Source organism: Aptenodytes forsteri, unplaced genomic scaffold (genome assembly GCF_000699145.1).
Source record: "Aptenodytes forsteri isolate BGI_AS27 unplaced genomic scaffold, ASM69914v1 Scaffold53, whole genome shotgun sequence".
Taxonomy (NCBI): Eukaryota; Metazoa; Chordata; class Aves; order Sphenisciformes; family Spheniscidae; genus Aptenodytes; species Aptenodytes forsteri.
Genome location: NW_008795909.1, coordinates 12,358,860 through 12,380,897, shown reverse-complemented (window position 1 = coordinate 12,380,897; position 22,038 = coordinate 12,358,860). Strand labels below are relative to the sequence as shown.

At 34.9% G+C, this 22,038-nt stretch overlaps 2 protein-coding genes across 5 annotated transcripts in view; both read right to left on the bottom strand.

The window, feature by feature from the left end:
* The window catches only part of ASB14 (ankyrin repeat and SOCS box containing 14), a 23,187-nt gene extending 18,125 nt beyond the window's left edge, over nt 1–5,062 (bottom strand). For 2 of the 4 annotated variants that reach the window (XR_657852.2, XM_009284474.2), the window contains exons 1-6: nt 4,994–5,062; nt 4,526–4,563; nt 3,183–3,394; nt 2,607–2,662; nt 1,107–1,238; nt 852–1,010 (exon numbers count right to left, since the gene is read on the bottom strand). Coding sequence is in view for 3 of the 4 variants with exons in the window: in XM_009284474.2 (XP_009282749.1) it covers nt 852–1,010; nt 1,107–1,238; nt 2,607–2,662; nt 3,183–3,310 (475 nt within the window). In the remaining variant the exon portion in view is untranslated. Of the gene's footprint in view, nt 1–851; nt 1,011–1,106; nt 1,239–2,606; nt 2,663–3,182; nt 3,395–4,525; nt 4,564–4,692; nt 4,763–4,993 lie in introns of those variants that run through there. The other 2 variants (XM_009284475.2, XM_009284476.2) reach the window with 2 other exon arrangements.
* A 1,469-nt stretch (nt 5,063–6,531) lies between these two features.
* DNAH12 (dynein axonemal heavy chain 12) overlaps nt 6,532–22,038 on the bottom strand; it is an 80,965-nt gene continuing 65,458 nt past the window's right edge. The window contains exons 57-73 of the mRNA XM_019473434.1: nt 20,901–21,093; nt 19,762–19,934; nt 19,105–19,245; nt 17,978–18,136; nt 16,814–16,958; nt 15,795–15,945; nt 15,214–15,467; nt 14,507–14,647; nt 13,553–13,690; nt 12,436–12,669; nt 11,831–12,016; nt 11,247–11,350; nt 9,910–10,114; nt 9,577–9,714; nt 8,717–8,808; nt 8,396–8,463; nt 6,532–6,722 (exon numbers count right to left, since the gene is read on the bottom strand). Coding sequence (XP_019328979.1) covers nt 6,532–6,722; nt 8,396–8,463; nt 8,717–8,808; nt 9,577–9,714; nt 9,910–10,114; nt 11,247–11,350; nt 11,831–12,016; nt 12,436–12,669; nt 13,553–13,690; nt 14,507–14,647; nt 15,214–15,467; nt 15,795–15,945; nt 16,814–16,958; nt 17,978–18,136; nt 19,105–19,245; nt 19,762–19,934; nt 20,901–21,093 — 2,713 coding nt within the window. The remainder of the gene's footprint in view (nt 6,723–8,395; nt 8,464–8,716; nt 8,809–9,576; nt 9,715–9,909; nt 10,115–11,246; nt 11,351–11,830; nt 12,017–12,435; nt 12,670–13,552; nt 13,691–14,506; nt 14,648–15,213; nt 15,468–15,794; nt 15,946–16,813; nt 16,959–17,977; nt 18,137–19,104; nt 19,246–19,761; nt 19,935–20,900; nt 21,094–22,038) is intronic.

Genomic DNA, 22,038 nt, shown 5'->3' with positions numbered 1-22,038 from the left:
AAAAAAAAAAAAAAAAAAAAAAAAAAAAAAAAAAAAAAAAAAAAAAAAAAAAAAAAAAAAAAAATCAGAGAGAAGTGAACCTAGAATTTAGGCCTGGCTAGCTTCTTCACTTGTCATACTTGGATTAATTCCAACAATGTCTGAATAGGGACACACACTGTTTTACGCTCTACGTAATGCAGATAAATCAGGCTGGTTTGCTATAATTGTTGAAAATCAAAACCAATTACCATGGTTTTTGGACAAAAAGAAGCTGATGCAATGAAAGAGATACCATGTAAGCAGAGAATATGAATGTTTTATGCCTGCAGACAAGAAGAACAGTAATAGCATGAAGAAGCAGGAGGACCTGGTTATCTGGCACCACTGCATAAATGATGCCAAGGAAGAGGAAGACACTCTGCACTTCATCGAGAAAGCTATTTGATTCTTTGAGGAAAAAGATGTATGGTCAACCTGAACCTCAAACTCTTTGCAACTGAGGGATGGAAAATGGTAGGCATCTGGAGCTCACTGCATTGCATCAGACTTCAGGGAAAGATTTTTAGCTTCTCCTAGTTCTATGTTTCCCATACTTTAGTAGACCAATAAGGGTAATACTTTAATAATAAATAATGCTAAGAACTTTGTGGTGACAATCCCTAACTTTGAATTGTCAGCTCATTTAAAGTCTTGATATCGTCTAAGAAAAAGAGACAGACACATTCAATACTGAGGTTAACATTTTTTGCTCCTTATAGCAAAATATTTTAGATATTGATTTGAAGTCAAATATGTCAAATTGAAACCTAATGCGTAACTATAATCTCACCTCATTCCCTCATCTCTCCACCCCTAAATAAGGTATTCACCTATAACTAAAGGAGAATCTCCCTCTTCATTCTTAACATTGGGATTGCAGCCATTGAGCAGGAGAAAGCGGACATTGTCTACAAAGCAATTTCTTACTGCCACCAAGAGAGGTGTTTCCCCTTTTAGAGTGGTCTGTTCCCACGTAATGGCACAAGAGGCTGAAATACAGAAAAGCAGAACATATTTGAAGCTGGATGATTCATCAAACCCGACTATGTAAAACTTTTTGGTGGAAAACCAGAAGGACTCTGTACCTTTCAAAGTTATTTCAAGGATGTTCTTATTTAGCTGTGCTGCAGCTTCATGCACAGGAAGCCAGCCTTGCCAATCTGCTTCTTCAAAAGCAGAACTGTGCCTCACCAACTTCATCAAGGCCTCTTCTTGGCCTGTAGTATTTTAAGACAGACACATATCCCATTACTCATCCTAAAACAAAATTCAGGCAACTAATTTGTGTGCCATTTATCCCATCAGTATATCTAGAATAAACAACTTGCTTTGTCAAAGCAATTTTTTCTCAGAGGGTGGTTTACATGAATGGAACAATCAATGATTGACATTGACTCACAAAGCATTTTGAATTATACATTGAAAAAAACTTATTATAATAATATGACTAAAATATTTCAAATACAACCCTCTCATGAGCAATAGTGCATGAAATTTTAATGTATATACAGGTGTCCTAGTGAAACTGTAAGAAAAAATATTTAGGCTGGCAAAAGGAAAATGAAGCTGGTTTCACAGATGAGACCTATCTCATTATTCCTGCTTTTACTAACAGTCTTATTGGATCTTTAATCAACATAAGTGATTATGTTTTCAATTTTGTATCTCATCAAGAAACAGCAAAACTTTCTTGGCTGGAAGTCCTGTTTAAGTAAAGGCCTGGTTTCTGCTCTCATTTTTTATCCTGTCATTCCTGGGAGAAGACAGTCTGTCCTTCTGTTAGTTACAACTATAGGGTGAGGAGACAGACTGCTCTCAATCTCTGCAGCTGAAGTTCTCCTACATATGGAAGAATTATATATTCATAAGGCCAGACAGCAAGTGTAACTAGAGTTTAGACACATTCTCCATTGTGTATGGAACATTTATAGCATTTGCTTTTCCAGAAAAGACTTGGTTTCTTGATTCCTACTCCACTAAATACCTCTGTAACTACTATGATGTGTCTAAGGAATGAGCTGAAGGTTTCCCACTGCCAGACAACTGTCCAAACAGCTGTACTAACGCTCATTGTTTAGTTATCTCTGTGACTCAGTATATAAACTGATTATACCACAAAAAGTAGAAGTTTCAGAGGAGCAGACTAAGAGCATCTCATATTGGAATACACTCAAGTTTGGCAGTTAAAGAACTATTCTGGAACACTCTTCAGTTAGAGAAGAGATTTTAATCTGGGTATCTCTCAAAGTGGCAAATGCTTTTATGAAGTATTAATTGACTAGGGCCTTGCCATCCTGTTGCTTATTTTACAGAAAAGGCCTGGCATTTTCCCCTAATTCCAGGAGGTGAAGTACTGGAATCTCTGAGAGGAATGACATTTGAACCCATCCCAGTACCATGTTCCTATCTAATAAGTTAGCTTTTGGGTGTCCCGTTTTTAGTTGCCTTACTCCTCCCAAGACTACATAAAGAAAAACTGCACTTAAATCAGGTGATCAAACACCTAAAATGCAGGCATTGCTCAACAATGCAATACCCAAGTGATTCCTAGGGGTATAGGCTTAGTGCGGTGTATTTGTACTTAACTGTCCGAATTGCTGCAATTATCTTTCCATGTTCTTTACTTGCAATATACTGGAAACTGCATAAACAGAACAAAAATAAAGTGAGAAGTAAAAACTATTGTGAAGTTCAGGATATAATTATACCTTAATTTAAATACTCAAGTCTAGACTACATGTTAGATTTCTGTAAGGTTTTGTCAGGGTTTAACACATTAAAACACTTTTTTTGTTGGTCTTCCCCTGCCACTATAAATATTGGATTATTCACACAAAAGCCAACAATTAAATACTAAAATGAGGGAAAGCTACCATACCAATCTATGTTTACATCACATACTTACCTTCTTCATAAAGCCTTGTACTCATTTAGACACTGATGTAAAACGTCACCTGAAAGTTTCATACATTCCATATTTTTGAGGAAATGGGTATACTTTTTCAGGGAGAACTCAGAACAAGTGAGCTACCAGTGGTTTCCAGTATCCATGAGACAAGGTCATAGCAATACAACATATGGAGTCACAAAGGAAAATAAGGTTACTACATGCTTATAATAATGCCAAGAAAACACACAAAATAGAAGTAATAACCTGGTACCTTTCATCCTCTGTTGCACTGCCACTTGTTTCAATTTTATGCCTATCTTGTAAGCTTTCCTGAATAGCTTGTTGGGTAGGGATTTCATCATCTGAATCATCATCGAACAGATATATAGAATTATACATGGCAAATCAGCACAACTTGGATCACTTTTCGTTGGGAAACACTGCTTTTTAATTGGAAGCAGATGTTAAATCTTCAGGTTAAATCTGGAGTAATAGAAATAGCAATCGCTGTTTAAGTATCAAGAGAAATGAAACATAGTTTAAAATAAATCAATCGGAACTTCTCCATCTCAAGCTCCAGCCTTCTCCCAAGTATTTAAGTTTGCGATGCAAAGAGTTACTCTATTTAGAACAGAGTTAAGGTTTTCTATTCCAATAGCACGAGCTAGCTTTTCTCTCTGTTCCACAGACTGAACATACAGAATAGCTACTTGTTCTGGCATTACTTATAAGAAAGCAACAAAAATAAGTAAAACTTAGTTTTCAGATAAATAGTCATTCCCTCTTAAGTCTTTTAGACACTCAAATATCATCACAATTGTGCTCTAATGTTTCCTTAGTAGGAAAACAGATGTGCAGTAAGACTTGGTATGTTTTTTCAGTTTGTTCACAGAGGGCCTGGAAGTGAAGGGCAAGTGAAGGACATGAAATTTTTTAATAGTAGCCTTTGTTCAAACTGTTTCAACAAAGATACCTTTAGGGCCATATCTCATAGTCAGGAAAGTATTGTAGTTTTGTGCTATTACATGCATCAGCCTTCCAACTGAAACAACATCAAATTCCATGCTTGAAAAAGGACCAACTTTACCACCTTATGTGCATAATCTACAGCCATTTAGAACAGATAAACTTACAATTCTGCATTCTTCTTCAATGCATGCCTGTTTTTTTCTAACACTTGTAAGGGATATATAAAAAATACTGCAATAATATATATTGAAATACAAGCAGAAATAAAAAACACTGGTGTAACCACAATGGAGTGAATTTCAAAAAAAAAAACCTTAAGAATAGCAGTAGTTTTAAAAAAAAAAAAAGTTTGCCAAGTTGAAAGGGTTCAATTAAAAATATTTTTACCCTTTTAAAATTGTAATACAAACAACGGAGCATAGAAATTAATCCCTTTGATATGATTTGTTAAGTCTAAATGTTAAAATTTAAGAAGAAATAAAAATTATTAATGATCAAATCAATCATTAAATAGTATAATGTGTGTAGGTGTACACTGTTATACGCATAAGCAGTCACACTGTTCTTTTTGTATATTCAGCTACATGCTATTACAGATTGAAATCACCGATGTTCCGTTAGGCTCAAACCTCTCATCTGTTTTACCTTATCAAAACTTCCACTTGTCTTTCAAGAGAGTTGGCCTGAAAAAAACAACCAAAAATACAGGGCAAAGTAAAATAAAATGAGTAAGTAAAACTGAAAGCAAATAGATAAATTAGCAAAATGAACGAGCCCAGCAAAATGAAGGAAGTTGTCAACATGCCACATACAAAGTTTGGAATAATTCTAGAAACATCTTAAAGTTGAGCAGCAGTAATTCATAGTAAACCTGCATCATTTAATTTGTTACCTGATCCACCTAATGTGTGATTGCAAGGCCTTGCTCTGTAATTGTACATGTAGCAAAAAAGAGAAATATATTAACAAAATATACAGACAAGTAACTGTTGGTATTCAATTATGCCTATAGTACAATGAGTATATAAACATTTTAAATCTAGACAATTTCTTTTTTGTAAAAAGACTACTGATTTTCCTATGAAATTGAGAAAATATACTGGTTTTCCTCACCTTCTGAAAGAGGGAAGACCTCACACTTTGAAGAAGTGATTATTAAGTTGAAAGTGATATTTTCAGGATTGAAAACGATCTCAGTGGAGCCTACGTCCATTAATAGCTCACTATAAATACCCGATCATAAGATACTCTGGGACTTTCTCCATGTTTCTTTCATATAGGTTAGTTATGTTTAATAATCTGACCTGACAAATGGTGTCAGCAAAAGCAGGAATTAAAAGTCCAGTTTCTTTGTAAAAATACTCTTGTTAACAGTTTTTGGAATGAGAATTTGAGAACTATAAGTAGCAACTATTACATTATGGAAAGAAAATTCTTTAGTGCTTTCCTAAAGGAGTAAACTGAAGATACTGTTAGGAGCTTACTTAAAAGAGTAAGACAGTGTAAAAAGAAAAACTAAAAACAATGAAAGTAAACATAAACAAGCAAATACAATCAAGCAAGAGCTCTATTAAAAATTACCATGTGTTTCTGATTGCTTAATCACAATTCACATACTAAATAGAAAAGCAAAGAAAAAAAAAACATATAGAGTCTCTAGAGGGAAAAGCACAGTTTCAGAAAGACAGACCCATGCTGAAAAGTTATGCTGGTGTAACACACAATAAGCAGGGAAATTAAGGACATAGATGCCTAGTTATAATAGTGAAAGTAGGATGGAGTGAGACTTTCATGTGCTTAATTTACTCCTACTGTATTTTACGGAGGGATCCTTACAAAGAAATGATGATGGCTGTGTCTGAATGCAAGGCGGAAATAGTTCTTTGCTAGAGGAGATCTAGAAAGAATGCTTGAGTAATTCTTTTTTGTTTGTTTTTTTCCCTTTAAAAGAAAACAACAGTGCAGAATCAGTGAAGGAATTGAAACTGGACTGCCTCTCTGGAGCAACAGGGAAACAGATAACATTTTATGGCAGGTGGTCATAAGGGCGATTTTATCATTTATTCTTCACGGAAACTATTTGGAAAAACACCCTTACAAAAATCAGAATATCTGAATTAAATCCTGAAAAGATGAATTTGCTGAGCAAGGAAGACATCAGAAGTACCTACTATAGATAGTTAAATGATTTCTCATACTGCAATATTCGCTGTTGCTATGACAGAACATAGGCTATATATAAATCCCGATTGAAATCCCAGAACTTACTACCTACTAGCTTTCCACTCACATGATTCAGCACTCTTAATGCTTCAAGTTCATTAACTGTAATGTTTCTCTCAGAAAGTGGAGGCTATTTTCATTTTCTATTAAGATATATTTTGTGATATTCAAGTAATGCATGAAATTGATGTTTACACATTAATATTACCAAAGGCTAAAATCCTAGCTGTATCTTTTATAGATTGTAAAGATGCTAATAAGAATACATACTTATTTAAGACAAAATATTGAGGATCAGAAAATATTTGCATGCCCTCTTTTAATATAAAAAAAGTCCAGATGTTTCTTTTACACAGTATGTTCCACTTCCTCATTAAACCAACAAAAAGAACGCGATCTTGTGAAGTCTGTATCTGAACTGTCAAAAGTTAGTCATCCAGCTGGCAGAGCAATGCAACACCTCGCTTGATCCAGTGTTGAACTGGTTTATCTGTGTTAAGCGTCAAAGCAATGACGAAGTTAGTAGAATGTCCAGTAGTAGATAAGATTCCTTTACGCTCGCTTGTCTTGTAGAGTGGGCAAACATACGCATTAGACTTCTTCATGTTTGATTTTGCAGCTTCAGAAAAAAACCAAAATAATTTATTACATTCAGCAGATCTATTGATACAAACATAATCTACATACAAATATTAAGTATTTACAGTTAACGTCCTTAAAGCTAAATAAAAATGCAAAATTGTTTTTTGAGTAACTGTCCTGGTTTCAGCTGGGATAGAGTTAATTTTCTTCCTAGCAGCTGGTACAGTACTGTGTTTTGGATTTAGTATGAGAATAATGTTGATAACACACCGATGTTTTAATTGTCGCTAAGCAATGCTTACATGAAGTCAAGGACTTTTCAGCTTCCCGTGCTCTACCGACTGAGAAGGCTGGAGGTGCACAAGAAGCTGGAAGGGGGCACAGCCAGGACAGCTGACCCAAACTGGCCAGAGGGACATTCCATACCATGGGACGTCATGCTCAGTACATAAACTGGGGGAAAGCTGGCCGGGGGGGCCACTGCTCGGGGACTGGCTGGGCATCGGTCAGTTTTTTTTATTACTACTACTACTACTACTACTACTACTATTTTACTTTATTTTATTTCAATTATTAAACTGTTTATCTCAACCCATGAGTTCTCTCACTTTTACTCTTCCAATTCTCTCCCCCGTCCTGCCGGGGGGGGGGTGGGTAGTGAGCAAACGGCTGTGTGGTGCTCAGTTGCCGGCTGGGGTTAAACCATGACAGTAATATAATAAAATCATCTGCCTTTTTTTTGTATTTTCTTCTGTGGTTTGTTTTGATTTTAAACATGACTAATTTAATTACAATTTGTTTTCAGGACTCGATGCCTTTCTGTGATTCTACCAGCTTTGTAATCATTCAAAGACACATTAAAATCTGAATAGTTACATAGTTAAAGCATAGTTTTATACACGAGCTTTTAACAGCTCCACAAGAATTCTGGTCCAGCAACCACAGAACCTAACTGCAATTCAAGTCACCTGAGATCCAAGGACACAACTCTGCAGGAGCTCTTTGTATGCCTAGACTGCTTACATGCAACTTGTGCAAAGTCTAAAATCATGCACGTCTGAATAGATTCATCCAACCTCAAGAGAAAGCACAGGCAGGAAAAGTGGAAACTTTGTAAGACTGCCTATTAGCTAATAACACCTAAGTTGCAACAGTTGCAGTAGAAAGTCCTGCTTAAGTGCATGAATTAAAACAGGGATTTACTGCTCCTGATCAAAGAAAACAAGAGTTAGGAAAATATCTTACTAGTATGACAGACAACTAGCGTAGCAGCTAAAAATAACCTGAGCAAACCTTTCTAAATCATGTCAGGTAAAACATCAAGTCTCTAAGTCAATTAAAAGCTCTCCTCGAGTAGAGCCAGGAATTCAAGCACCATGTGCTTTCCTACCCAAATTAACTTTTGATTGAAAAATAGATTGGGCAGCACCTAAACATATTTATAAAAAATTAATTTAACTAGTCCTTTTGTCTAATCCATAATTATAAACAGCTGCGGGGAGAGGGACAGGCCCATCGCTCAGATGAGATGGGACTGAGTCAAGCTAGCAGGCCCAGTTTTTAATGTAAAAGTCATAGGTCAGATGCACATGAATTCTGCGTACATTTGAGTACTTTGGTGAGGGTATGAGCATTGATTCTCTGTAAAAAAGGAATTCACTGTTGCAATTTCTTGTCGAATAGCTCACACTTCAGAGAAATTATACTCACTTGGCTTTATCCAAATGATTGGCATCATATCAAAGAGCAATTTGGGATACTGCTCAGCTAACATTCCCCTGGTGAGAGAAAGCAACAAAGTAATTATTTGTGGCTTGGTGTTAAACCAAAGAGGGTTTTGGTGTGTGTTTTTTGTTGTTGCTTGCTTGGTTTTTTTATTTTTTTCTTCTCCATTTTCCATGCATGAAAGAGTATTTCATTTGGTGTGTTATTTCAATAATATGAGAAGTATCACTTAAAATATTTAAACAGATCTTGTTTGAGCACCTAAGAAAGCTTTCCAGAAGCATAGTAAACCACTTTGTTACTGACTTGGTCCTGTCCCAGCGAGCTCCGTCTAAAAATAATCCGTGGATATAAACACCATCTTCTGGTGCAGTATCAGCAGTATCTTGAGGAATAACCTACAAGAAATAAGCGTTCCATGTTATTAAACCGTTATAGCTGTTTGCTTTTTGAGGTATTATGCCAATAGCCGATTTTCAGAAGATCAATCCAAAATGAGAATAATATAGTAATACCTTCCTTTCAGTACTACTTTTATACAAAACTATAAAGATAGCAGATCTCTGTGGGTTTGTTAATTACCTTTATTGTAGGTTATAAAATAAGGTTTTAATCACACAGACAAATGTGTACTCTATAGGCTGTTTTCTTGAGTGGAGGTCCAGGCCCAGTGATAGAACTACTTTTAATGCACCTCTTTTACGGATGTTATTTAACATGCCTACCTTACCAAGGAATTAAATGTATGTCTTCAAATTGCAGTGAGTTAGTTGCAAAATGAACCTTCCAGTCAGGATTTACTTACTACTACATCTCACTGCAATATCAGGACTCAGATTAATATAAAGATAGCAGATCTCTGTGGGTTTGTTAATTACCTTTATTGTAGGTTATAAAATAAGGTTTTAATCACACAGACAAATGTGTACTCTATAGGCTGTTTTCTTGAGTGGAGGTCCAGGCCCAGTGATAGAACTACTTTTAATGCACCTCTTTTACGGATGTTATTTAACATGCCTACCTTACCAAGGAATTAAATGTATGTCTTCAAATTGCAGTGAGTTAGTTGCAAAATGAACCTTCCAGTCAGGATTTACTTACTACTACATCTCACTGCAATATCAGGACTCAGAAAAATAAAATATGCGTTTATAATTTATCTCTACCTGAAATTCACATCCCAGAAGGTCAATAGGGATCCTGTGCTTCCTAGCATAGTTTTGCATAGCTCCAGTTAAGAAAGCTTGAGTAAAATAGAATCCTGACAGCCAAAAAACCGTGGGCTTCCCTAATTCATACCAATCCTGGGAAGAGGAAAATGACACATTCAGTAATCAGAAAGAGACAAATCCCATATTGTTTGACCATTTTCTACATAACTGTACTCAGAAAATCTAAGCGAAATCTATCACTCCTTTCCCAATACTCCTTTAATGTAAAGGACAAATTATATGAAGAAGTAGATTAAATAATTGGTAGTACTGCCTCTTGTACGTTACCTGTAAAAATTTCAGCCTTTCTAGAAAATCTAGAATATAGCTCCCTAATGGTTTTAGACTTGGGTATGAACGTTTCGCCCAATTCTCAGGAACTTTTCCAATAAGTAGACTGCCACACAGAGCCTCCAGTTCAGCATCCATAACAACCAGTCCTTTAATGGCTTTCTTCAGGTTAATTAGCGTAATACGAATAGTTCGGATTAAACTAGAATTAAAAAGTAAAACAAAATTTTCACATGTTTTGCATGATTTGTAAAACATTACATCCTCACTGGGGAAATAAAAAAAAAAAAAGAAAAAACTGGATTATGGAACCATCTATAGAACTTGTATAGCTGCTATATAACTGCATAATTAGCCACATCTGTAAAGTCACGGATTTGTGCATTTGTGCAGATTTATTTAAAACTATGAACAGTTTAATAAACTATTTTGTTATCTCTGATATACTCTGTATTGTTTGGTAAGAGGATAAATTTGGAACTCCATATGTATACACCATATACTAGATGAAGGAAAAAGGTTTAGATTACAAAAGAAGAGGTGGGTAGGGTCTGCAACAAAGGAAAACTTGGAGACTGAAGGCCAGAGAGCATCATTGAAAGTTTGGGAGAAAATGAAGTGGGAGATGCGAAGAGACAAATAGAAAAGAAGGAGAACAGAGAAAAACAAGGAAGAAAGAATAGAGGAGCAGGCGAAGATAAGAAAGAAAATTAGGAAACAAAGTCAAAAGAGAGACAGAGAACCCAAGAGAAAAATAAAAGTGATTATAGGTTTGTGATCCTAGGAGAATAATTGTGAAAAGAAGGTACAGGAAGAAAGGCATCAGGAAAGGGGAAAAAAAGGAAATATTTAAAACAGAAGCATATGAGACAATAAAGAACTAAGCAGAAATATTTCCAACTATCAAGGAAAAGGTTTCATAAACTATAACTGTGCGTGTATTAGTTTCTAACCTCTTTACCCTACAGGTCAGAAATATGAAGAAAATAAAATATAATTGAAGGTAAATATGGTGAAAGAGAAAGTGACGTTTAAAAAAAAGGAACAAAAATATTGTTCACGTTCTCTTTTCCAAGTGCCTCCTCAGACTCCCTTCTTCTATCATTTTTCTCTTTCAGTTCATTTTGCCACTAGATCATTTTTCCTGACATCTATCCTACATTCTGACTTTCCACGAGGAGTAATAGTGCTTGGACTGCAGACAGTTAGAAGGGGACAAAATAAATAAATACATATTTCACACAACATAAGGTTTACAATGTATGATTCGCAGGAAAACGTTTTCTGCGAATGGAATTATTTCAGTTACATTTAATAAAATATAACACTCTTACTGGTTAAATCTTTCCATTTCTTGCACCAACACAGTGTTCATACTTTCTTCATATCTCACAGGATATCTACTTAAGCAACCTTCAATGTCAAAATCATTTGGAAGCTGTAAATGACAACATATTTGGAAATGATTCCATATATCATTATGCATCGGTATTATATCAAAAGTATGCAGATGTGAAAAATTGCAGAGCAATAGATACCATTAAACTTTCTGATGACTATCTTATCAATACAGTATTTAGTAGTTTAAACCAAATAAAAATTACATGGTTTTTTAAGTGATGTTTATCTTTTAAAAACCACCTAGAATTTGTCATACTATGAAAAGTTAGGAATACATTTCAATTTTATTAATTTTAAACTTGCTCACATGAATCAATCAACTGTTCTTCCAAGTTGTGTTTGTTCTGTTTTCTCTCTCTGTCTCCTATCTCCTACCTATTTATTACTTTCATATTGCACTAAATTCCTCCCAGGAGGTTTTTCCTCCAACATGAAATCAATTTGACACTAAAGATTCTAGTTAAAGAATTTCTGCTTCGTAAAAAGACAAATTGGAGTCATTGGTATAATACAATACCTTGCTGAGAATATCATCTGCAATTTCATAGAGAGTGCTGTCACCACCTCCAGAAGTTCCCTGACTGCCTCCTCCTTGTGTTAAAAGCAGAGATTCAAAGAGGATCTTAGTTTGCTGAAGATCTTTTGAGATATCCGCATTTTCATGCAAACCAAATACCTCTGGTTGCTGACTAAAGGGAAGACCCTAAGATAAAATAAACAATAAATATCTGCATGAGATAAAGCAGCATGCTAGGAATTAGATCCAAGTAAGAAGCTGAGTAAAAAACTACCACTGACTTCAATTGAAGGTGGATAAGGACCTTAATGGCAGATATTTGCAGACAGTATTACTGGTGATAGAGCCATCACCTTACTTACAGAAAGCCATTTCCAAGGAATTCTTGATTATCTATACTAGGTCCTCCTGTCTACTTACTGATTCCCTCTCCCTCTCAGAAACGTTCTAGATCATGGCAAGGATCATACAGGATGTTAGGCAAGAAGCCAAGCACACAGTTTAATATGCTGCAAAACTACCTTTTTAATGCAGAGAAGCCTTTAAGAATTGCGTTTTAGTACATCATCATTATAACAGTTCAAAATCTTGTTGCTACTTTTTACCTTAATAAACTCAACATAGTCCTCATATGTGCCTTTTGGTGGAGCATAATAGTTGCCACTGGGAGAAAAAGTGTAACGAGGATTTTCAATTATATCTGGATTATAGAAGTCATCCAGCATTGTCAGCAGTAAACGTCTGTCCCAGTCATCTGTCACTCGGCCTCCATAGTTGCACTCACCAGTTAGGTAAGATACAGCTTCAAAAGGAACATGGCTATATTCATTTATGAATAACTGAAACAGAAGATGTGAGTAATTCTAGAGACTTGAAATATCTGCAGAACAAGTGTGACCTACAGACTAAAGGGTTGGAAGCTATAGTGCATGCAAAACTGCAGTTTATGGAGTTTTCTCCTTAAGTGTTGGAAATTCAAATTCTGAAATCTTTTTTCAGGTAAAATTACTGTTTAAAATAAAGAGGAGTTAGTAGTAAAAGCCTCATGAATATCTAAATTAGTAAGTCATCAAAGTAATTCTTGAATTATTTACAAGTGGATAGTTTTTCCAGTCTAAAACTTTCTAGATGGACACTTTTCTGTGTTACAAAGAAATGTGCATTTCACAGAGTTTTTCTTCCAATCTCCAGAACACTCTGATCTCTTTCATTAACTTCTTGGTAACTTTTCCAACTGTTCAGCCTCAACTTCTGTTATTCACAGTTTTAGCTCTCCTGACTTTCCTATAGAGGGCCTAAAGATCATTTTAGGGAAGGAAAATAGTCTGAGACTCTGTTTAACTAACAGTATACATGTAGAAAAAAAATTCCTCCTACTAACCACAAAACCCACCATAATAGGTGACTGTCACTGACATGGTGTTACTTAAAACACAGTGAGCTCATATATGACAATTTTAACTCTTATTATACTCATATATACTCATTATATTCCATACGTCTGTATGATTCTAAACCTCATGAAGAAAAATTTTTAATTTTATTTCATTTGTAATTTTGAAAATATTTATAATACGATTGACATTCCTTGCCTTTGTAGCTGAACTGAAATGAAAATCTATGAACATTTGATGTAACTTAAATGTATTGCTCCTTTTTGACTATCAGCTCGTTCCTATGCTTCGCAAGATCAGAGTTAAAGGTAGCAATAGATGATTTTACCTGCAGCTGCCTGATACTGATTCGTAAGTCTGATTCATTAAATCCATAGGGTATATTCCAACCAAGAGGCCCAAATTTTCTTCTCTCCTGAACAAGAGCGTGGAAAAAACAAACTCCAAAGAGCAGTTTCTCCCATACCTTTGAGAAAAACAAAACAAAAAAGTATTATAACTAGCCTATATGCTCATGCTAGTCTGTAACTTATACAGAGAACACACCATTTGATTACCTCTCCATCTAAGGTACAAATACAGGCAACTATTAAGTATGCTGTGGTTATTTGACTTGGGAACACACACACACATATGCAAGCACATTTAGCTAGTTCCTCAACATTACACAAGGTTTTTCTCTTCTTCCATGTAAAGGGCAGCTGATTTCATAAGAATTCAAATAGCACCTGATACTTATTTTTAAGGCTCCTTAGACAAATATAAAATACAGATGTATTGTTTAATATAAGTCCTTAGATGCACCCACTTATACCTATGTATATTGATTACCATACTCTATCTCTGAGTAATCCCACTGTTTTTTCACTTCCTTCACAGGTAGTGATTAGCTAAGTGGTTCATCACTTATCAATAAGACACATGGGCTCTGCAGTACTGGTCCCTGGTAGCAAGAAAAGATCTTCTCAGTTCTTACCATCTCAATAATGATAGGTATGCCCTACCAATGAATGCTCAGAGTTTATGTACATTGTGTAACGTGTGTGTGTGTGTAACATGTATGTAATTTAATAAAGCGTAAGAAACCATTTTAAATATTGCCACGTGAAATTACCTGGCAGAGTAATTCTCAACTAATCACCTTTATCATTGCAAAACCTAAACTCAACCACAGTAAAAATTTTAGCTTATAATATTCACTGGACAGAAATCAGTATATTTGTGGATAAAATAAAAAAAAAAAAAAAGAAAGAATAAAACTGTCAGGAGATCAGCAAGTTACCAGCTCCTTTTCAGGGCATCCAGAGAAGAACGCAGGATCAGAAATAGGATCAGAAAGAAATGACTGCAGTAGGTTTAATCGGAGACCAGTAGGAGGTTCATTTGTCATCTTCACTCCGTTCTGCAGAATGGTTACGGGAAACTAGAAATAAAAAATAGCAAAACTGCATTCAGAAAGTGTGGAATAGATGCTATATTGTTATAACAGTATATTATTACTCTGTGTTTGTTATATAAACAATTATCTGTAATAAATTACATTTTAAACATCAACAGCTTTTAAAAAAAATTCTTAAAGGCATCTAGAAAGTAAGACCTTGCTGTAAACAACAAACCTATATTTTAACATGTTTTCTTGGTGTTCAACACCTTATAAATAAAATGCAAAATTAAATTTTTGAATTCACGTGAAATAAAACCTCGGTGACAGCATAAAAACTTCTTAATTATACATGCTGGCAAAATGCAGTTCCATTCACTAGTACACAAAATATCACACATCACAATATCAAAATATTACAAAGGAAGCTCAGTATTACTATGTTTATATTTTTTTTAAAGTGTCCTTTCTTAATTAATCTCTTCAACAGCCTCATTGTATTTCAGAGAAGTTACGTATTATCAGCTCATTCAGGGGTATAAGTATTTCCTAAAAATGTCATCAACTTTTCCTTTCCCCAAATACAGAAAATTTGGCAATGCATGTACCTTTGGTGAAGGGTAACTAGTAAGCCAAAGTCTGAAGACTGGATGACATTTTTCACTGTTAAACTCTTCACATATTTTCTCCAGCATCGGCATCCAGGAGACAGCTAAATGACAATTTTGTAAACAAATCCAGGTTCCTTCTTCCATTCCTTTTTGAATCATTTTTGTAGCTATAGGTCCTTGTCCTTGTCCTAATGAGATGGACTGAAACTTATCTCCAACCATCTCTCTGTCATTTGCAAATTTCAGGAGGCCTTGAACAGAAAGCATAAGATTTTAGCACTTCCTCATTAAAAAGAAGTTATGTCAGTAAAAAAATATTTTAAAATGTTTATTCCTATTTTGTTAAAACGTACATACAATAAGATGGCACAGCTTTGATGTAGAGTGTAAAATTTATTCAGTTTAAAATACCATTCCCATTTTTAGGGAGCACAGAATTTTACCAGTGTGACATGATGCACTCAAATCTACTTGCACAAAGTGCAAAATAATCCTCACTGTGTATTGAAGGGGAAATTCAGGTCCCTAATCTGAAAAGCTATACTACGCTTTTGTTTTCACTTTTTGTGTATACTTACTAGACATGGGATCTGCCCCTGGAGATAGCACAAATATTAAAGGGATTGCAGAATTTGAATCTAAGTAACTTTTTGTTAGATCAAAAGGTGGTGGCTCTACGAATTTCTTCCCCAGTTTATCAGTTACAAATGTTGTTATAGCTGGACCAACCTGGTAAAAAAAGTAAATACAAACCATTAACTTAAATTAAACATAAGTGCATATTTGACAGCATCTTTTATGTACCATATATTAGTTAAATTCCTGAGCCTACAGACAACTCTCTGCTTTGCACAGATTTGAGGCTACTCTTGCAGAATGCTTCAGAAACAAAGGTTTCACCTCTTGTTGACACCCCCCCCCTCTTTTTTTTACCCCCCCCTTTTTTTTTTTTCCTTGCAAGAGGCATAATAATGCTTTTAGAAAATAAAAGATAACATACCTCATATACACAATATTAAATTACATTAAGACTTAAATTCAGACTTTACCTGATGTGGAGGACCAGCACATTTCCCCTTTGTAAATATTAATGTAATTATTTTTAATTAAGTCTAAGGAGCAATTGCAATATGTACTTTAAATCCTAACATTGATTGTTCCTAAAGTACATACAATACAATTGCTAAGTGCACCAAAGGCACAACATGTTAGAAGTTCGCCTTGGCTGTTCAAATAAACACATTTGATTTCTCTTTGCCTTGGAATCCTTTGTGTGAAAGAAAGCCCATGGTACTGCATACTCTGTGTATTTGTTCAGACTAATATATCCTGTTCTCGAGTATATAACAGCCTAAAGATGAACAAGCACTTGAAAACTAGAACGATGAGTACACTCTGAAAGATGCATTAAATCATGTCAGACAAAAGATTTCAGCTGATGCTTGTGGTGTTTGCATTGCTCAACTGAAAAATAAGAACAGCATATATTTTCTTAATAAAATATGATGAAGAACAGATTACTTATTTTAACAACCAGTGCAAACTATGCTACAAGACATGGAACAGTCTACAAACACTTGATAACAGATCATTTTACCTTATCCGGTCTTAAGCACCGAAGAATTATCATCTTTTGTAATTCATTTAATGTATTACTCAATTGTTCTGGTAATGGAAAGCTTTGTGGCTCTTTGCTGTCATAAATTTTTTGCCATTCACCTATATTTTCAGAGATGTGACTCCTAGAGAAAAAAAGCACTTACAATTACTGTAAATACCTGAGTCTGTTTTTTGATGTTTATCAAAAGCCAATTACATTGTATTGTCATACAAGCCACTCCACATTTACATCAGCAAAGAATCCTACAGTTGAGCTTCTCCATGCTGAAGAGTGAAAAATCTTTTCCCACCATGCTATTGCTGACATACAAAACCCCACCTGAAAGGTTCCAAGTTGACAATAAGTTCTGCCTATTCCTCCAGCCAGCACTGCTTGTATCTTCATAGGTCTGGGTGAATTTTCTGCCTCTCATATTTCAGGAAAACTTCACTATTCAACGAAGAAAACTACCAGGAAATTCGACCAGGGAAAAAAAAATTTTTTCCTTCATGCAAAACACAGAGTACGTCCTCTGCAATGGGACAATTCTCAGACTATTTAAAGGCTGGATCATCATCCACATCACTACTAAAACTCCAAAGGGGGAGAAGCACAAAACAGCCCCAAACAATTTCTTCTAACAGAGCAGTGTTTCCGCAATCAGATCCAAATCCTCCAAATATTCAGGCTCTGTCAGCCATTTATATGCAAGACTTATACAGCCACACCGGCTCCAGAATTTAGGGTTAAATTCTATTTAAATCCAGGATGAAATTCTCCCGATTTCAGGAGATTAGATTTTACCAGAAAAATTCCTCCCCCAGCACTGCAGTGGAACTTTGCTACATATACTCTCTTTGGCCTCCATTGACCCCCTTGAAACACTGTTTCTCTACCATAGAGAGATTACAAGAGAAAAGTTTCTTTAGGGAACGCCTCAAATAATTTAGGAAAATAGTTTAATTAAATATTATAATTAGCCAACTGACCGTTTGGCTTAAATAAGTGAAGCAAACCTAATGATGGAAAAAGGGGCTGGTTTTACGATGTTGGCATTCTGGCACTGGTTTGGAAAATGTACAGAAAACATTTCTTTCAGCATGTTACACACGCTTTGGTCAAAAACAATTAAGGCTAATTCACATCAACATTTTACTATACCTCAGTCCTTTCAAAGCTGGGATTTCACTTGCACGACATAATTCATCCCAGCTCTTATCTGGTAGCCAAGATGGATCTGGATTCTTGTACTTATTCTTGAGACCCACACCCCCAGTTAGTAAGAACATAAACTCTTGATGTTCTATTTCATTTTTAGCCCTATATTAAAAAAAGAGATGGATAACATTCAGTTATTGAGATACAATTTTACATAATATAAAGAGTTGTTTGAAATTAATTATGCTTCACTGCCATTTAGTAATACTTTTACTGCAGTTAACAGCTGAGATCAGATCTCAGTATTCTATATAGTTAAAAAACTGTACGGTAAAAATGACTGATTAAGACTACAGTAAGGGTTTCAAGAGGTAAATGGTATATATCTGCTTATTTGTTTTTAAAAAGTGCAATTATTCCTGATTTTTAAAGGCTTTATAGAAAATAATAGGTTTTGGGAATATAGTAGCCTTACAAATTGGTCCAGGAAGAATGGTCCACATACAGGTGTGTACACATTGTAATTAAATATGTATGCACATTACAGTTATGATCGTGCAATTTTGAACTTATCTTTCCTTTCACAATGTATTCACACAAAATCACACAAAAACCAGGAAGATGAAACTAAAAAGCTGGTGGAAGAGGGAAGACTGCATCTGAGATCTCATGATGTATGCAAAAGGATAAAAGAGAAAGATGAGAGAAAATTAAAAACAAAGACAAAAGCCTAGAAGTTGCTGGGATGGCACATTACTGTCTCAGATTTCTTTCCAAAACATTTTCTTAAATAACAGCAATCATTCTTGACATAGGATGCTATGTAGCACTACCCAGGTCCTTTAAAGGGAGTCAAAGATGTATCATCAACAAAACCATTGATTTTAGTAAGCATAGGAACATTCTTTTCGTAACCTGTCCAAAGGCTAAACATAGTAGTGATACATGCACTCGCATACTCTTTCACTTGTAAATATTATCAGTATTAGAAAACCCCAAACATTCATGATCTTACTCCAAAGGCTATATTATCAATATGCACAAGAACATGTTATCTCATCAATACCTTTCTCCATTATAAGAAAATCATTAGTTTCTGTTATTAAGAGACTTCACAAAAATAAGCTTACATGAGAAGATTACAACATAGCAAAAACGAGAAGAGCAGCTTGTCCTTTTCAAACAGTGATCGACACACACTGCAATACAAATTGTATGTAAAGTGGTCATTTAGATATCGAAGTCGTTTCTCCAAAATTTTGGATTTGTTACTAAAAAGAAAAGAAGTGAGAAACTGAGATTTCAAATTGAATAACTTAGGCAAATCAATTAAGAAATCTAAATCTATTTAGCGTTGCAGAGGAATTATATTAGGCCCACATGCTCCACGATGGACTTGGATGCCCATTTCCCCAAAATTCCATTTATACTCAATGTTTTACAGCTCTTTTAAAAGTCCCAAGCAAAATAATGAGCTGAAATCAATTTGCCAGTTAGATGGTGGCACTCATAGTGTTCATAATGGAGCCTAGTTCAGAATCAGACTTCATCCTTTCTGTAAGTCACATTCTTAAAAATACTTAAATAAAGCACATGCTTGCAAGTTCATTGTTTGCTCAAACAGTAACTAAAAAGAGCATTTACATCATTAACAAATCATATTTTGTTTCAAAAACCTGCATTTAATGAGGGCTAAGAGGTAAATTTTCAAACTTTCAAAACAGAGGCAACTGTTCATAAGAAGAAAATGAAAACATCTTATTTTACACCAGAAAGACTCTATTTACCTATCGTGAATAGAGATGATGAAGAGGTTAACAAACCAACTAAGGGAGTACTGGTACATGGGATCAATGTTTGCCAAGTCTGCAGTACTAAAGAACAGCACCGATGAATGCTTTGCAATAGGTCGATAACCTTCTCGAGATTCAGCTATTTTAAGTTCCGTTTTCTCTGCAATCTAAATACAAATAGTAGTTGATAAAGAAAAGCTTTCAAATATTCTCTTTTGCACAAAAATATTACTACTTAATAACATTACTAAAATACTTCTGTACAGCACTTTGTAATGCCAGAGTAAGACAACTTTTATGTTCCAAAATGCACAATCACAGTAGGTGATAACTACACTAAAATGAGTCCTTGCTCTTAACATAGTAGTGCCTGATCTATTTACCTATACTACAGGATGCAATAGTCAAAACAAAGGACAACGGAGGCACAACAGTCTTGATGCATCATTTAGCATCAAAAGTATCAATCTTTATCTCTGCAATATTAAAAAATATGGTTAATTTCAGACTGGTTATGTATTTAAGCTCTAGTTATTCTACTGTAAATCAGCTTTATACAAAACCATACTTTGAATACAAAAAGGTTTTTTAAAATTTGACCATCAGATGTATTTTGAGATTACATTTGATAGGCATTAACAAATAGCAGGAAGGCCAACATCAGCTTAAAGAAAACAAAAAAAGAAAAAAATCTTTTTTCTCTTACGAATGTTATTTAGCTCTCATTGACTTCAGCTGGTATTTTATGCATCAAGTGTAATAAAAGAATCTGGGCTTGCATACCTATATTGGTCACCCAGATTATTAGTGTCTCCCTGAATATTCTTCTCGTTTTAAAAAATTCGTTCCTTCCTTTACCTTAACATGTTACCTTAACTTCAGAATTTTTACTTTTCACTCAGTCTTTATAGATAGATAGATACATATACATTAAAATATTTTTAATTAAAGACTGAATAAACCGTCAGTGAAGATTTGAGAACGGATCCAATTTTATTTCTCTTCACATTTCACAAGCACAGAATTTCCTCCTTGTGCTTTGCATCTTAGTCGCATTCCTTCTGCTAGCTGCAAATTTTAACATTTAATTTCTACGTATTGTTAAGGAAAACACATATACACACACTCCTTACCTGCTGTTTTTTTGTGATCTCATTAGCCATTATTTTAGCAGAATCCAAGACCTCGATAGCAGTCTCGTCTTCCAGAATATTCCCTTCAGATGAATGTAAGGTTTCTAAAATTTTCTTCTCAATTTCTTTTAGATGCTTTTTATTGGCTGCAGATTGAAGGATGAGAGCATTTCTTTCCTCTTCTAATTCTGGTCTAATGAAAAAAACACATACAAAAAAACCAGTCAATGTTAATCTTCCACTGACTGTAAAGGAAGCCCATGAAGATGACTCCCTCTTCCTACAATAAATATTTGTGAATGTTCTCTTCAGTTTAAATGAGGACATCAGAAAAGATTTCTTTACTGAAAGAGTGGTTAAACATTGGAACAGGCTGCCCAGGGAAGTGGTTGAGTCCCCATCCCTGGAGGTATTTAAAAGACGTGTAGATGAGGTGCTTAGGGACATGGTTTAGTGGGCATGGTGGTGTTGGGTTGACGGTTGGACTCGATGATCTTAGAGGTCTTTTCCAACCTTAATGATTCTATGATTCTATGAAGTAGGTTGTTACTGTTCAGCATATGTTTATAATTCTGAGTATAGGTTTCTTCACATAACTTCAGTTCAGTATTTGGAAATGATGGTCTAAATTTTAACATCTTAGCATTTTGCACATGCCAGTACATCCTAGTTTTCCTTTATCATATCTCTGCTGCCTGAAAAAACACCATGCGATATGCAGAAGTTGTTTACCGCTGGAAACGCTTTTTTAGCAAACAGAGTTTAGCCCAACTGCACAGACATTTCTGTACAACCCAGAAACTACTTCTCTGTATCTCTGTGAGGGTTCAGATAAAACCCATAATCAGTTTCAGAGGTGCTGTGCATTTATTTCATATGAAATTAAAACAAAATCCTCATAATTCTGCATCCTTGTCTGGCAGCTCAGTCAAATTGCAAAAATCACAATAATGATTTAAACTTCAAATAATATTTATACAGTTTTATAATGTTCAAGGAATATTTCAGGAGAAAATTGCCATGAAAAAAACAATGATTTTGCATCTGCTATTTTAATTAGCTTGTGGACACTTACCCCACAGTAAACATGATAATCTGTTTCTAGTTGTCATATCTAAAAAGTTTGTTAGGGAATTTT